Source organism: Taudactylus pleione, unplaced genomic scaffold, assembly GCF_031769625.1.
Source record: "Taudactylus pleione unplaced genomic scaffold, aTauple2 ptg000828l, whole genome shotgun sequence".
In the NCBI taxonomy this organism is placed as follows: Eukaryota; Metazoa; Chordata; class Amphibia; order Anura; family Myobatrachidae; genus Taudactylus; species Taudactylus pleione.
Window position 1 is genome coordinate 533,603 of NW_028285230.1, and position 17,506 is coordinate 551,108.

At 42.1% G+C, this 17,506-nt stretch overlaps 1 protein-coding gene across 4 annotated transcripts in view; it reads right to left on the bottom strand.

Moving 5' to 3' along the window:
- Positions 1 to 1,277: 1,277 nt before the first annotated feature.
- CMIP (c-Maf inducing protein) overlaps positions 1,278 to 17,506 on the bottom strand; it is a 194,140-nt gene continuing 177,911 nt past the window's right edge. For all 4 annotated transcript variants that reach the window (XM_088458364.1, XM_088458365.1, XM_088458366.1 and 1 more), the window contains 7 exons: positions 13,665 to 13,781; positions 12,479 to 12,619; positions 10,381 to 10,428; positions 8,739 to 8,885; positions 8,434 to 8,539; positions 8,227 to 8,297; positions 1,278 to 2,093 (listed from right to left, as the gene is read on the bottom strand). In XM_088458364.1, the coding sequence (XP_088314490.1) occupies positions 2,040 to 2,093; positions 8,227 to 8,297; positions 8,434 to 8,539; positions 8,739 to 8,885; positions 10,381 to 10,428; positions 12,479 to 12,619; positions 13,665 to 13,781 (684 nt within the window). In that variant the 3' untranslated portion in view covers positions 1,278 to 2,039. The remainder of the gene's footprint in view (positions 2,094 to 8,226; positions 8,298 to 8,433; positions 8,540 to 8,738; positions 8,886 to 10,380; positions 10,429 to 12,478; positions 12,620 to 13,664; positions 13,782 to 17,506) is intronic.

The following is a 17,506-nucleotide window of genomic DNA, read 5'->3' on the forward strand; positions in this document are numbered from 1 at the left end:
CAATAGTATAATTAATTACGCAAGAAAATGTTTAATTTATAGGTAAATAAGATATATAGACATAACTCCCAACAGCATTTTTTCCAATAAACATGTTGATGCCTGATCTTTAAAAAGATATACTAATATGTGTGTGTATATATATATATATATATATTACACACACACACATATTGCCAAAGGTCCAGGGTTGGGACCGAACGTAGATATGGATATGCTGTAACCCTGCCGTGATGTGAAACTTAAAAAAGGATTCTTTTTTTTTTTTTTTTTTTTAAAGACTGGTGAGTGCACCCCAATTTTTCAAATTTTTGTCTCTTATGGGCGTTCTGTGAGACCCCCTTTTTGGGTAGCTACCCCAGCAATTTCATTTGATGACATCAGTGTGGACTTATCTGGAACTATATATATATATATATATATATATATATATGTATGTATATATATATATATATATATATATATATACATACACACATACATACTACACACATTTGGGAGTTAAAATATATATAATAATTATTAGCTTTTGAATTAAACAATAAATTGAGTAATTAAACAAATAATGGATTCCCGCCATTTTTAGTTCCTAAAACACTTTATAAAATGCACCCCCCTCCCCCTCACAGCAAAGCAGTGACAGGCACCCTGACAGGTGGGTGATCACTGCTTACCTTCATTTCCAAGATTTACAGGTGGGCATTCTAGGAGGAGTGTTTGAGCACAGCTCCTCATCACTGGCACAGGCGGGCGCGTGTGTGGCATGATGTCATCACACCACGTTGCATGCCTACACACATACCGTAGGAAAACGGAGACACCGGAGGCAGAGCTGGAGAGTTCTCTCTCCACTCCAGTGTCTGTGACCGCGTCGGGAATGCGGCTATTCACGGAGCCCTCTGCCGGCTGGCACTCTACGCGCCTGCATAGTCGGCGTAACGGCCCGGCCGGCCCTGCGCACACCCCTAGTTGCGGCCCTGCTTCACACTGTGGCGTGATCCTGATAGTTGCACTAGGGATTTACTTTGAAACTAACGCACAATATTATACTGATTAAGTGTGTGTAATATGTGTATATATGTAATAAAGCATAGGTAGCAACAAGATGTAGGCATAGACCTATACAAGATGACAGTAACAGGGCACTTATGCAGAAACACAGGCCACAATGTTTATAACCAATATCAGATGAAGAGGTGCAATGAGTCTCTGTATCCCCAGCTACTGACACAGCAGGTAGCTGAGGGGATATATATTTATATTGAATACACCATACATTAACCATGGTATTTATTCAAGAAAGCTTTCTCTTCTGAAATCAAAGCAAAAAACAATACACATACATTAATAACACAGTCAACATGACAGCGACAAACTACTTTTTTACAATTCTATCTGCAAAATAAAAACAAAACAAAAAAACATTTTTTACATTTTATAAATAAAAAGCAGGTCCCAGACCTGCTGAATGTGAACCAAATTTTTTTCTTTTTTAAATAGGTGAATGACGTAAATCCTATTTACAAAACATGAATTTGCAGAACAGTTGCAGGGCAAAAAAAAAAGGTGCAAAGATAATGACAATCGTTCTTGTTGCGCTTATGATCTTGCAAGTCCTTGTTACGCAGCGAAAGGTCAAAGCAGGATATTTTTTTTTAATGAGTCCAACCAATTAAATTGAATTAAAAAAAAATAATACATAAAACATATGCATTTTTAAAATTTTCCCTCACACAGCATGAACACGTATGCAAATTAAAAAAAAATCCACAAAAGTTTTTTTTTTTTTCCGTTTGTTTTTAGTTTTCTCTGTATATTCTTCTTGCAGCTAAAAACGTCTTTTGTATCCACTGATGAATTAATCTTGAAATTTCCGAAGCTGTAAGTATCAGGCTGCACACGTTGATCCTCCCTACATAAAAAATGACCTCTAAATTCAAAAACACAGATCGTAGTCCAAGAAGTTTCTTGCTCTACAGTTTTTCCATAAGCCAAAGAGGCCAGGGAGAAGACTGTCCTTCTTCAATGATAGGGTGAAGTCACCAGGCTTCTGTATAACGAACATCCACCTCTTTAAGGTTTGGCAGCTTTGCCTGCAGAGACAAACATACTTCATCACCTATCACCGCCAGCCATCGATCTACAAATAACTCTTTTTAAATAACTTTCTTCTTACAACATTACACAATCTGCTGTTTCTACTACATTGTTACTTAAAGGCTCCATTTGTTTAACTGCATTTCTCTCGTATACAGGTACCTAGGCAAATGTAGGAGGGGTTCATGTGGCCTTACCTTTCCTGCCCAGTGGCTCAAATCATGACCGCAATAGCATTGTAGCTGTGGCTACAACATACAGTATAAGGGATGAAAAGGAGCTACTGCACATGCCCAGTGGAAGTACCCTTTCCTACCATGTCCGCTGTGTGTGTGTGGATTTGAGCATTCAATAAGCATACCAGACCAAAGAACATCTGCCAGCAAGAAGAGACAGGTGTCTTACCATGAGGTGGGAGAATGTGTCTTTAGAAATTCTCAGTTCTGTCTCCTACTGGTTATATTATATAAGTATATTTATTAAGGGATGTTTAATCTTTTCCTGACCACTTGTGTGCGTGAGTTAGCATTGCGATCACCTACGCCGATACAAAGCCATCGCAGACCGAGGGATGGGACATCAGCGACTGGGGATGGCGACGGGGGAGTGGCCGGAGAAATAAGTTTAAACGCTGTTGCATTGGCGTGTATAAATTAGCCACTGTGACAGCATACGCAGCTTGAGTACTCGCTGCGTGCGACGAGGTTAGCAATTTCTGAGACAGGTCAGACCTGCTGTAATTGTGCGTGAGGTGCCGATGTTACTCGATGTTCCCGATGCAGGACTGCAAGGTATTACGGATATGAGATGGCAGCAGTGGGCGTCTCTATGCTGGCTGTGCGACGGCTTTGCTATTGCATTCATTAGCATATTTTTGCAACGGGTCTGCGTGCATAATCGCAAGCTGTGATCGGAATATCGATTTGTGAATCAGGCCCATTATCCAGTGTATAGGGAGACCAATGCGTACATATGTGTCTGGGGCCGGTGCTAGTTTCTTCTGCTGCTCCCCAGATTCCCTGACTTGCTCCAATGCTCCACACAGAGCACAATACATGTATTGTGGAATAGTGCTCGCATCCAGAAAAACAGAGTATTTAGCTTAGGTGGGCTGGTCCTACTGCCGCATATAACATGTACTGTGATCACTGGCCCTGTTTATGTCTGATGTATTACATACACTGCACTATGTATGGCTGGTCCTACTGCCCCATATAACAGGTTACTGTGATCACTGGCCCTGTATATGTCTGATGTATTACATACACTGCACTATGTATGGCTGGCCCTGTATATGTCTGATGTATTACATACACTACACTATGTATGGCTGGTCCTACTGCCACATATAACGTGTACTGTAATCACTGGCCCTGTATATGTCCGATGTATTACATACACTGCAATATGTATGGCTGCTCCTACTGCCGCATATAACATGTACTGTGATCACTGGCCCTGTTTATGTCTGATGTATTACATACACTGCACTATGTATGGCTGGCCCTACTGCCGCATATAACAGGTTACTGTGATCACTAGTCCTGTATATGTCTGATGTATTACATACACTGCACTATGTATAGCTGGCCCTACTGCCGCATATAACAGGTTACTGTGATCACTGGTTCTGTATATGTCTGATGTGTTACATACACTGCACTATGTATGGCTGACCCTACTGCCACATATAACATGTTACTGTGATCACTGGTCCTGTATATGTCTGATGTATTGCATACACTGCACTATGTATGGCTGGTCGAACTGCCACAAATGACATGTACTGTGATCACTGGTCCTGTATATGTCTGATGTATTACATACACTGCACTATGTATGGCTGGCCCTACTGCCGCATATAACAGGTTACTGTGATCACTGGTTCTGTATATGTCTGATGTGTTACATACACTGCACTATGTATGGCTGACCCTACTGCCACATATAACATGTTACTGTGATCACTGGTCCTGTATATGTCTGATGTATTACATACACTGCACTATGTATGGCTGGTCCTACTGCCACATATAACATGTACTGTGATCACTGGCCCTGTATATGTCTGATGTATTACATACACTGCACTATGTATGGCTGGTCCTACTGCCGCATATAACATGTACTGTGATCACTGGTCCTGTATATGTCTGATGTATTACATACACTGCACTATGTATGGCTGGTCCTACTGCCACATATAACGTGTTACTGTGATCACTGGCCCTGTATATATCTGATGTATTACATACACTGCACTATGTATGGCTGGCCCTACTGCCGCATATAACAGGTTACTGTGATCACTGGTTCTGTATATGTCTGATGTGTTACATACACTGCACTATGTATGGCTGGTCGAACTGCCACATATAACATGTTACTGTGATCGCTAGTCCTGTATATGTCTGATGTATTACATACACTGCACTATGTATGGCTGGCCCTACTGCCGCATATAACATGTACTGTGATCACTGGTCCTGTATATGTCTGATGTATTACATACACTGCACTATGTATAGCTGGTCCTACTGCCGCATATAACAGGTTACTGTGATCACTGGTCCTGTATGTCTGATGTATTACATACACTGCACTATGTATAGCTGGTCCTACTGCCGCATATAACAGGTTACTGTGATCACTGGTCCTGTATGTCTGATGTATTACATACACTGCACTATGTATGGCTGACCCTACTGCCGCATATAACAGGTTACTGTGATCACTGGTCCTGTATGTCTGATGTATTACATACACTGCACTATGTATGGCTGACCCTACTGCCACATATAACATGTACTGTGATCACTGGTCCTGTATATGTCTGATGTATTACATACACTGCACTATGTATGGCTGGTCGAACTGCCACAAATAACATGTACTGTGATCACTGGTCCTGTATATGTCTGATGTATTACATACACTGCACTATGTATGGCTGGCCCTACTGCCACATATAACAGGTTACTGTGATCACTGGTCCTGTATATGTCTGATGTATTACATACACTGCACTATGTATGGCTGGTCCTACTGCCGCATATAACATGTACTGTGATCACTGGCCCTGTATATGTCTGATGTATTACATACACTGCACTATGTATGGTTGGTCCTACTGCCACATATAACGTGTTACTGTGATCACTGGCCCTGTATATATCTGATGTATTACATACACTGCACTATGTATGGCTAGCCCTACTGCCGCATATAACGTGTTACTGTGATCACTGGCCCTGTATATGTCTGATGTATTACATACACTGCACTATGTATGGCTGGTCCTACTGCCGCATATAACATGTACTGTGATCACTGGCCCTGTATATGTCTGATGTATTACATACACTGCACTATGTAACGCTGGTCCTACTGCCACATATAACATGTACTGTGGTCACTGGTCCTGTATATGTCTGATGTATTACATACACTGCACTATGTATGGCTGGCCCTACTGCCACATATAACGTGTTACTGTGATCACTGGCCCTGTATATATCTGATGTATTACATACACTGCATTATGTATGGCTGGCCCTACTGCCGCATATAACGGGTTACTGTGATCACTGGCCCTGTTTATGTCTGATGTATTACATACACTGCACTATGTATGGCTGGTCGAACTGCCACATATAACATGTTACTGTGATCGCTGGTCCTGTATATGTCTGATGTATTACATACACTGCACTATGTATGGCTGGCCCTACTGCCGCATATAACATGTACTGTGATCACTGGTCCTGTATAAGTCTGATGTATTACATACACTGCACTATGTATGGCTGGTCCTACTGCCACATATAACATGTACTGTGATCACTGGTCCTGTATATATCTGATGTATTACATACACTGCACTATGTATGGCTGCCCCTACTGCCGCATATAACAGGTTACTGTGATCACTGGTCCTGTATATGTCTAATGTATTACATACACTGCACTATGTATGGCTGACCCTACTGCCGCATATAACATGTACTGTGATCACTGGTCCTGTATATGTCTGATGTATTACATACACTGCACTATGTATGGCTGGTCCTACTGCCGCATATAACAGGTTACTGTGATCACTGGTCCTGTATATGTCTGATGTATTACATACACTGCACTATGTATGGCTGGTCCTACTGCTACATATAACATGTTACTGTGATCACTGGCCCTGTATATGTCTGATGTATTACATACACTGCACTATGAATGGCTGGTCCTACTGCCACATATAACATGTTACTGTGATCACTGGTCCTGTATATGTCTGATGTATTACATACACTGCACTATGTATGGCTGGTCCTACTGCCACATATAACGTGTTACTGTGATCACTGGTCCTGTATATGTCTGATGTATTACATACACTGCACTATGTATGGCTGGCCCTACTGCCACATATAACATGTTACTGTGATCACTGGTCCTGTATATGTCTGATGTATTACATACACTGCACTATGTATGGCTGGTCCTACTACCGCATATAACGTGTTACTGTGATTGCTGGCCCTGTATATATATATCCTCACTTGTATGAGGCAAACTATAGCTATTAAGTGCTAATCATTTCCTGTCCATGGGCAGGCCACACTCGCTATAAAATAAAGTATTTGGAACCCCTCCCCTTCAGAAATCCTGCATGTGCCCCTGAGGTAAAACAACAAGCAAAATAATTTCAGTAATCTACAGCCTTCATAACCTACTCAATTCCTATGCATATAGTTTAGTAATCTGACATAGAATTGTATTTGTATCTGAAATATTTTGATTTAAGGCAGACACCATACTCAGATATAACTGTTAATATAACTAGCAGCTCTTTTAAATTAAGTATAAGTGGGTCACACCACTAAGTAAGCTGTTTTAGATGTACTGGAGTCCTTTAAAACAAGGAAAGTAATAAGGGATTAGAGAGAACAGCACCCACCCCAGTTAACGCACATTTATAAGAGCTGTATCCTGCAACATGTTTTGCTATATTAGGGTGTGGAGATTGCTGAGCTATTTTTACAACAGCACACGCTGGATACTCCGTAAAAGATGCTTAACGCCCAGGAAATGTTATATATATGGAACAGAATCCCACGCAAAAATAACATGTGGGTCATGTTGCTGGGTGTGTTTATAGCCAGGAAGGTATAGTGGGTGTGATTGTGTAATTAGGATCTTCAGAAGATTAAGGTCATTCCAGGCCTTTGCTGATTAATGTAAATCTTGTTAATTGAGGTCCTGTATCCCCATTAATAGACATATAATAATATATTATATTAATAGACGGCTGGTCGAGCAGGTTCTAGATCATAGACAAAGTGGAGCTAGATCTTAAAACATGAAACCACTAATTTAACATTCCATTACGAGTCATCTATTTGTAAATTGGAAAGTGACGCATTTTACACTGAGCTGTTCTGTAGGGTATGCAGTCGGGAAGCCAGCGGACCTAATCCAGTCGGCTTCCTGACTGCTTAATCCCGGCAAGGCACTAATGACAGGCGTCGAGATCCCGACGCCTGTCATTAGACCTACGCCCGGAGCCCGACACCCGGCTTACCGATCGAAGGTAAGCCGGGCGCTGGGCGCAGACATCCGCTTGGGGGTTAGTTTTAGGGCTCCCGGGGGAACTTAGGGTCTGGCACCCCCCCAGGAGGTTAGGGTCAGGCTAGGGGAAGGGGGGGTTAGGTTTAGGCACCCCCGGGGGGAGGTTAGGGTTAGGCACCCCCCCAGGAGACTTAGGGTTAGGCTGCGGGGAAGGGGGGGTTAGGTTTAGGCACTTAGAGCCGGCGGAAAATCATACTGATTCCGTTCTGTAGTGATCTCTCTAAAAATGGTATATATACTGACACCACAGACTAATGTATACAGATGAATAGGACTCTCCATTAAAAATTGTATATGTAAACAAGGTAAAATGAATCCGTCCTCTGCGGCAGGCATAGCAACTTGCCTCCAACTTTAGTTATTTATTTAAGTCAGTGACTTTTGGATGTGAGATGGACATAAAAGCAAATTAACCGACGTATATAAGAGTGAAGTTCTATGTCTCACTGAAAAGTTATCATGTGGGAAGAGTGAATGTCTTTAACAGATGTCTCCTGAGTTTACCTTCAGATCCTCGTAAGTGTCCGCTGACAGTTTGGTGCTGTTCATGTTTAAGCTGCAGAGACTCTTCATAGCTAAGTATAAAGACAGAGAGGTTTTATAAAAAAAAAGAATAATAATTCTCTTAGGAGCTGACTATGACAGACAGAACAGGGCATAGAGCTGCAGGAGATGTGGGAAGGTGAGAAGGGAAAGGGAGAGGACTCTTACAGCTCAGTGCCAGCAGCCCAGCATCGGTGACAGGGGTTTCACACAGGTTGAGAACTTGCAGCGCAGTGAGGTGCTCGGACAAAACCCGTAGCCCAGCATCTCCGAACTGTGGAGGAACCAGAGAAACATTAACAGTGCGAAACGCGTTGTCACAGGAAATGTTTGCATCAAACCTGTGTAATCTGATATAATAAATCTGCATTTTCTGAAATAAGCTTAATATAGCTAGACACTAGCGTGAGCCTAAGAACCACAGGTTCCCAGACTCGAGGCTGAGAACAATGTACAGCTTGAGTACAATGTACCTGAGTCGACCACAGGTTGAGTTGTTTGAGTGAAGGCAGCTTGATGAGTTGCTCAGCGCAGGCACTCGTTACATTAGTGAAGGCCAGACTGAGGTTTTCCAGGTTTCCGAAAGAACCAGAACTCAGCAGCCTGGCTAGGTCCGCATCCTGTGAGCAAGGAATACTTTATTAGCACAAGAGCTTCTACCATGCTCTAACAGACAGAAATGTTTAGCAATTTCAAATCAATTATTGTCAATCACGTAGTAATGTAATGGTTGCTATACAGATGAACAATAGTTTAGTGACACAGGGCCTGATGGAGAGATGAATGTAGACCCTGCCACGACTGCATCTTTGTGCTCAGTGGCTGTGCGATAATTAGAGATGAGCAGGTTCGCATTAATTCGGATTTTCCCGCCAAGTTCAGATTTTTTCTGCCAAAAATCGGGTCTCAGAAAGAGGCAAAACGTCATCTTTCATGGACAAACATCATCATTCCTGGACATGAAAGATGAAGTTTTGCCTCTTTCTGAGACCCGATTTTTGACAGGAAAAAAAATTAGAATTTGGCGGGAAAATCTGAACCAGCTAATTTCTAGTGAAAACATGCAAATGTTGCAGCTGCTGGGATTCGCATTGAGACGCCCACCGGCGGCATCGCAAATCCAGGCGCTTGCGTACAAAGATGCAGCATCAAATGATGATCAGTCGACTATCGAAGTTCTGAGTAACCCTATGGCTACTTATAATGGCCGGCAGAACTGGATGCCCCAAAAAGGTCATGACATGCCTGCGTTTGAGTCGCCAATACCCCCCCCCCCGTTACCACTCACAAACGGTCCCTGACTGTCAATCCCTTTGCAAACAAATCCTCTCTGCTACCGCTGTCGCATAAGACCATTGTGGCACATGTGCAGTGAGACGGGCGCTTGCTGGGTAGAAAAGACAGTGCCCATTTGCGAAAACAAGAATTGCATCCATCTCTAAATTGGGCACACAGTGCTAATCACTGGCACAATAATATAATTATGAGGTGTTACGTATACTTTTAGTCTACATGAATGTGCAATATGCTTCACTTTTCATTTAACAGTTGCTCAAGTAAAGTGGCAAAATAATCTAGGTGTCATTATTGAATAACAAAAATGTTGTTTTCCCATAAGGAGCCATCTTCCCATGTTTCTCTTATGTATGAGTCGGTGCCAACATTCCCAAACCCTGCAAGGAAGGAATTACCAGGCAAAATTCTAAAGGGTGTCAGCAGGGACTATGCAGGGAAAGCAGTAACTGATTGAGCGGATGCCACAGCGACAAATCAGGCACAGCTTCCAGTGCACGTCAGCCAATGACATCCGCCTGAGTTTTACCTGGTCACTCAATTCATTCAGCAAACTCAAGGCTCAGAAAATAAAGGGAAACTCTATTTTGAGTGTATTTATTCTTTAAGGCATTTATAATAACTGTTAGAATTCCAAAGGCCGGCTAAGTATCAAAGATTAAGATGGCCGTCCTGTCTTGGGTGATGAATTCTGGATGGACGTCTGTGTTGTCTGTTGCCAATGACTGGATTTAGGAATCATGGGAAAATGGGTAGTGACCATTTTGTTGCCTCACAACTCAATACAAGACAAACTATAACCCCCACCCCGTGCAGGCATACCGTAGACTTGGATGGCAGTGTTAGACGGGTGGGTCCTCCTTTTCTTTGCTGTAATAAGAGCAGACAAAACAGTCAATACAGTCAAAATGAAATCTTTTCTATTCAGCCATTTTAAATTAAGTCTAAAAAGTTTGCAAAGTTCAATATGTGAACGAGACCTGGTTGAGAAAATAATGATCACTATGGCTACTTATGTTGCCCTAAAATGATTGCGATATAATTAGAGTTACATCTACCAGATCATATGTAGCTAGCCGCATACCAATAAATCCTAATGCCCACTGTGTGTGCCAACAGAACTAGCAGTTACACACATGACCAGTCACTGCATGTCAGATTCATGCACTGATCTGTCCAAATTAGTCACTCACCCACTTTGTGACCACCTAAGGGCAGGGCACTCCAACAGTTGTGAGACTACAAGTCTCAGCATGCTTTAACAGCTGATCGGTGGGAGGGTATGCTGGGACTTGTAGTTTCACAACAGCTGGAGAGCCACAGGTTGGTCAGGCCTGACCTAGGGCAACGATCAGATAATACGTGGCCAGCTGCACAAAAGGATGCCAACCTTTTTTACTCTTGTGTCATTTATAGAATTATTACAATATGTATTGTTTCAGTTTTGCCAGCAATAATTTTGGGAAACACATCCTTTTCAATCAAGATACATGTGGCACGTCTATCCTAATGGTGCCAGCATGTTACCAACTGCTAAAAATATAAACACATTGAATATACATTTAAATAAAGTCAAAGGGGCTTAAGGAAAAAAAATGTCTTGAATTGTAATAGAACATTCTCAGATCACAGGGTTACGTCTCAAAGGGTTTCTAAGTAAACTTTTGCTATTTTTGCATTTATTCATTAAACTGCATTTAATGTGTGTATACATATATGTTCTTTTATTGGCGCAGTCATGCCAAACAGCCCTTCTTGGAGTGCCAGGTCTTTTGCGACTTGGCTTGCGCCAAAGGTCTTTTTTATTTTTGCTGAAATATGCGTCTTAGTCGCAACGAGATGCAATAAAACTACTTCACAAGACTGTGCTGATTAATTTGATGTGCGACATTTGTATATCTGTGTGCGACGGAGTACGAATCTGTGTACGAAGTGCTACAATGCATCGGCCGCGCCTTTTTCTCACGCCAAGTTATACTGTACAGATTCAGACTCCATCAGACACACATAAGAAAGTGTCGCATATCAAATTCATCAGTGCAGTCTCGTGAAGCAGGTTTGTCACATCGCGGTGCCGACTTTGGCACACATTTGAGAAAAAAAAATACACTACACCACTCGGCGGGGCTCACTGGCACCAGGTGTCTTGCGGCGTACGGCGTATTGAGGCTAGGTGTATGAGGACACATCTACATAACGAGGAGAGCAATAATATATTATTTCATACGTTGGCATTTACAGATTAATGCTGCTGATGTAGCGTCTTACGTATCTTGAATTTGTTGGGAAATAGGTGACGATAGTCCCACTCTGTCTCAATGTTTCATAGCAAAGGCTAGTTGGTATAAACCAAAGGCTGCTGAAATGCCTATTAAGCCAGAAACCCATTGGCGTTGAGCAAGTGTCGTACTGTGATTGACAGATTCTTCTAACTGGCGTTTGCAGCTCACTTGTAACTCCTCTATAGCAGAGGTTCTAGCAGAGGTTCCCAAACTCTGCTATTACAGTCCGGGTTTTAAGGTTATCCATACTTGAGCACAGGTGACTTAATTTAATTTAACTATCTGGACTCAAGCATGGATAGCCTTAAAACCTGGACTGTAATGGCAGAGTTTGGGAACCTCTGCCCTATAGGCTTCCACAATGTATGTACGTGCAATGAACATCTAGCAAAACCCATGTAATAAACACCAGTGGGTATGAGGCCTTAGTGTATGTGATATCATTTTTGTTGCATAAATTCTGCAGATGGTGAACAAGCCATGTTATATCAGCATAACATCTATACAGAACGGCTATTTGCTTTTGTTTATTTGTTTTGTTATCCACCAAAATGATGGTATTACTGCTCATGATATACACAGGCTTCCATTAATAGTTGCATTGTCAGCCCACATGCTCACACAAAACCTGGACCTACCAGCTCCTTCAGCTCTCTCTGCCGGTCACAGAGCTGCTCGTACATTCTCTTCCCCACATCCGTGCTCTCTAGCGTAGAGATGATCTGCAGTTGTGTGTCATTGTTCTCTATGATGTTGTATTCCAACATTAGACAAAGAATCTGAGAACAAGAAAAGGTGGAATTCAGAAAATGTTTACAACTTGTGCAATGTTTCTATTTTTCTTACTTGGGGAAATGATTGGCAGTCTCTGCAAATGTTTTAGTACAGTCAACCAATCAGGAGATGAGTACATTTCATAAGAAAGGTCTTCTGTTATGTGTAGACTGGTAACATCCTGCATCCTATCTCCAAGCATTGTCATCTTCTACGCCAGTGGTTCCCAAACTTTTTAAATTCATGGTACCCCAGAGTATCAGCATTTCGTTCAGGGGCGTCTTAAGAGAGGATGGGGCCCGTGTGCACTCCCCGTGCGGGGCCCCCTCCTCTCTCTCCGGCAGCAGACTGACACGGCTAGCCAGCCACTGGAGCATTAGTAGACTCCGGGCACTAGAGTGTGCCTGGAGTCTACTGCGCATGCACAGAACACCGGAAAAATGGTCGCGGTGGGCATTTTCTGGTGTTCTGAGCAGCGCTGACACCCGACGCGGGACCACGGTCAGGTGAGTTTAAAATAATATGGGTGCAAGGTGTGCGGTGCGGGGCCCCCCTGGACCCCGTGTGCCCCGCACACACTGCACCCATTTATAGATACGCCACTGATTTCGTTCATGGCACCCCTAGGCCAAAAGTTTCTTATTGAGAAATTGAGTAGAAATAATTAAATTGACTAAACAGTCCTTGCCTGTCATCCTTAGGTTCAGCTACGTTGCGGTGGACAGGGTTGATCTTGGTTTGTCCACATATTTTATGAGTGGCACCCACCAGCAATGTTTTTGCTGATTACATTGACCCGGTTGGCATCCCTGCAAGTTCCCTGTGGCACCCATGGTGGTACGTTACCCAGTTTGGGAACCACTGTTCTACGCCCTTTATCTGTCTAATCTCCCTCCCTTCCCTTCCTACAGTGGAGCTAAAATATAGAGGGGATACAAGAAAAGTGGTCAAACACGCAAAAAGTGTCCATCTGTGCTGCTTTCTGCAAATCATTCATGCAATGTGTGTTCAGTGACAGGTACATTACACGTTCCAAAGGAGTTGTCATACCTCCACCATGGTCTGGTTTCCTCGTAAGGCAAGTAACATACAGGGCCCCAGTTTGTTTTCAGCCAGCGACAGCAGGAATTTTTTAGTCTTATAGCACGAGCCCATCAAAATGTGAACCTGAACGACAAGAAAAAGTATTAAAATAACCAAAAAGAAAAATAATAATATAAAATTGTATAGGCAGAACAGTGTGTTTCATTATGACGCACCATGATCTTAACATTAATTAGCATTTTTTATTATTTGGCAATATATTTTACTCAAGGTCATTTTTTAGTGCAAAACTACTGAGGTGCAAAACAAGCATTGGGCCCGACACACCTCAAATTGTCCAACCGCGGTCAGCTTTCCGCCAATGTGCATGGGAAGCAAGGTGACCGTGTGAGAAGAAGAGCAGACGTATGAACAGAACTAGGGGGGGGATGGAGTGTATGGCGGTCTTTTGCGGAATAGTTTTCAACCTGCAGAACAAGGTTACTAAAATGATATAAAGGGGCAAGAACAGTTCCTTTTATAGGGGTGCTCATTCTTTTCTGGAGGGGCGCACATCCATTGTCACTAAAGCACTTGATTTCGCTATCCGCTCAGAGCTGGCAGTCTTCTGCTCTAGTCCTATCGGTGCACTAATTTCAAGAAGCACTCGTAGTAATGTGATTAAAAGCTTACCATGCACAAAAGTCACACGTAATAAACATGTACCGATGTCCTCTCACTTCTATGAGTAATATTAGCCATACATAAAGCTAAGCTGATCAGTAGGAAACGTTGAGTTTCATGGACTTGTTGTTACCAAGTAGTGAGATATTTGGACTTTTGATACTAAAATCGATGCTTTTTGTGCCTCTCCGCACTCTACTAATTCTGGAGGCGACTCCCAAAAGCGAAGAGTAAATGAAAGAGAAAAATATGGTCTAGTCAGCGCACATGAAGGCGCGTTGCTGGCACTAGACTAGACCATATTTTTCTCATTCACTTTTTTTTCTTCAAGAAATAACGTTTTCAAAAACAATTATTATTTTTTTCTCATTAACCAGATAGTGCCTTAAAATCATTCACTTGTTACCTACTGGTATGTTAAAGGAAAGGAATGTAAAAAAAAGTAATTGTTACTAAAACTGTAAAATTAAACAGTATTGATCATTGCAATTGATTTTATTAGTTAAAAAGTAATTTAGTGGTTTGTTTTGATGCTTTTCCTCTTAACTGAGTTACAATCTGTGAAAAGCATCCGGCCTCATGACTAGTTGTCAAACTGCTAAAAGACTGCTAAATAGAACCAGTGATGGAATAAAAAAACACTACAACAACTTATTTTAAATAAAATTTACCAGAGTTCTACAGAAGTGTCCTCATATATCTAGCCTCAATACGACATGCGACGTGAGACGTCTGGCGTGAGTGAGCCTCCAGGTCTCGTCCGGCTCTGCTGGCGCCGGGCGTCTTTTTCGCACAAAAATTGGTCTTAGTTGCAACGTGATGTGACTAAGCCGCACCAGGACACAGCACTGTATAACTAGATAGGCGACACTTGTATATCCGTGTGCGACCGAGTCTGTATACGAAGCATGATGGAACTTGGCGTGGAAAGAAGCCACGGCCACTAAATCGTGGCATTTTGTATACGAATCAGACTCAGTCGCACACAGATATACCAGTGTCACATATCAAATGAATCAGTGCAGGCTGTTGGTGTGTCCTAGGTGCATCACAGTGTGACTAAAGGCCCCCATACATCAGCAATTGATTGCAGCAATCGTGCAATTTGCAATTGATTGTGTATAAAAATCTTTCCCTTTTTCAATCGATTGCAGATAGCAGAATTGCCACAATCGATTGAAAAAGGGAAAGATTTTTAGACACAATGGATTGCAAATTGCACGATCGCTGCAATCAATTGCTGATGTATGGGGGCCTTAAGTTGCATTTTTGGCTGAAAAATGTTACATCAGGTCCCCAAAAAAATAATTCCCAAATAAGTGCTGGCATCGGTCTGGACTTCGGGGCTAAATGGATAATGCCCACAGAGGCAGATGTACTGAAGCTTCTAAAACCAACAAGTGGTGGTGTTACCCATAGCTACCAATCAGATACCAGCTATCATTTCTCCATTGCATTCTTCTAAATGATAGACATATTCTGATTAGTTGCAATGGGTAACACCTAGACTTGCCTGGTTTAGAAGCTTCAGTAAATCTACCCCATAGAGCTCCCCTATATCATATCAAGTGCACCCAGGGTCCGCTCTGTTCTGTAGCTCCCTTTGCAGCAACAGAAAAGAACATAGATGTGGAGATACAGCTGGTGGAGGATCCTACTAACAGATGTTATAGTGCAGGGGTAGCCAACCCTGGTCCTCGAGAGCTACCAACACTGCATGTTTTCCAGGTCGCCTCACAGAAACACAAGTGAAATAATTAGCTCCACCTGTGGATCTTTCAAATATGTCAGTGAGTAATGACTACACCTGTGCACCTGTTGGCTGGTCTGGAAAACGTGATCTGTTAGTAGCTCTTGAGGACTGAGGTTGCCTACCCTGTTATAGTGCATAGTGCATTGCTGTGGGCAGCGCAAGCAGCTTTGTAAGATGCTCCTTTAGGAACATGGCCTAACATTGTTTGTGGTGGCAAGGTCTGCTGGGGTTTGTAGTTCCACAACAGCATGTTGCTCATGGCTACTGTATACTTTCAAAGTAAACCAAATAAGGAAGGCCTCTGTCCTGTCACTGATTAGGGATGTACAGATTTTCATGTAAATTAGTTTTCACTTCTCACTTTTGCAATATATATTTTTCTTCAAGGTTAGCTACAATATAAGTATCCATAATGCTTCACAGGTTTCAGAGACCTCCTGTGTAATCATTGGCTAAACAATCGGCTATGATTAGATAGCACAGCCAGGCAGGGTGATATGCTCAGTATATGTATCATTAATCATATTTACATGGGAAGGAACTTACAGAGATTGATTTTCTGTGGTGCTGAGAAACAGGAAGTTAGGATGTGTAAGAGCCCCGGACTTCCCGTTTCTCAGGCCAACAGAAACTACATCCTAGTCCCTTCGTCTCTGACCATCATATGTGTATCTTAATAATTGACACCTTTATTGTGAGAAGTTTTATCTTAGGTGCCAAGTGTCTCTCTTTTATTTCCATTCCTGACCAGCTGCAAATATAGTACACAGGTGTAGTCACTAAAGTATAACAGAAAAAGCATATGTCACCTATACAGTCATGTTATGGTGTACAACAATATTCATGAGTTTAAAGCCTTTAGTTATTCAAAGATGTAAATAATAATAATACATTATATAACAATTAACTAAGAATATGGAACAACACAGAGGATCTCGGTCAGTGAGGCACAAAATGGCTGCCTGCAGAGATTTGGACGGCCATTTTGTTGGATAAACCGATACTTCAGTCTATCACTTTCCTGGCATATTTGCTTACGTTTTTAAATTTAAAAAATAGCTTTGTTATACAGTGCTTGTATATTAGATGTAGAGATTTTCTATGAAGGAAGGAAGACTGAAATACGTCTCAGGTGGGGGATTAGTACTCATTACACCACACAGGCTTCTCACATCTTGTATACAGCCGTCAACTCCCCTACGCCATAAAGAATATTCATGTTGCGCAAGGAGAAGGCAGATATTTATTCCATAGCATGCCCAGCTGTGACTAGGCTTTGCTCTCTTATCCTCCTCAGGATATAAATTCTTTTCCTGAGATGGAAACTTTGGTGAGTGTTGTGTTACAAGTTGTAGTTTGTAAGCGAGGGCATATGGCGTACAGTAACGACCCATAAATTCTGGAGGGAAACATTCATCAACATTCCTTACAA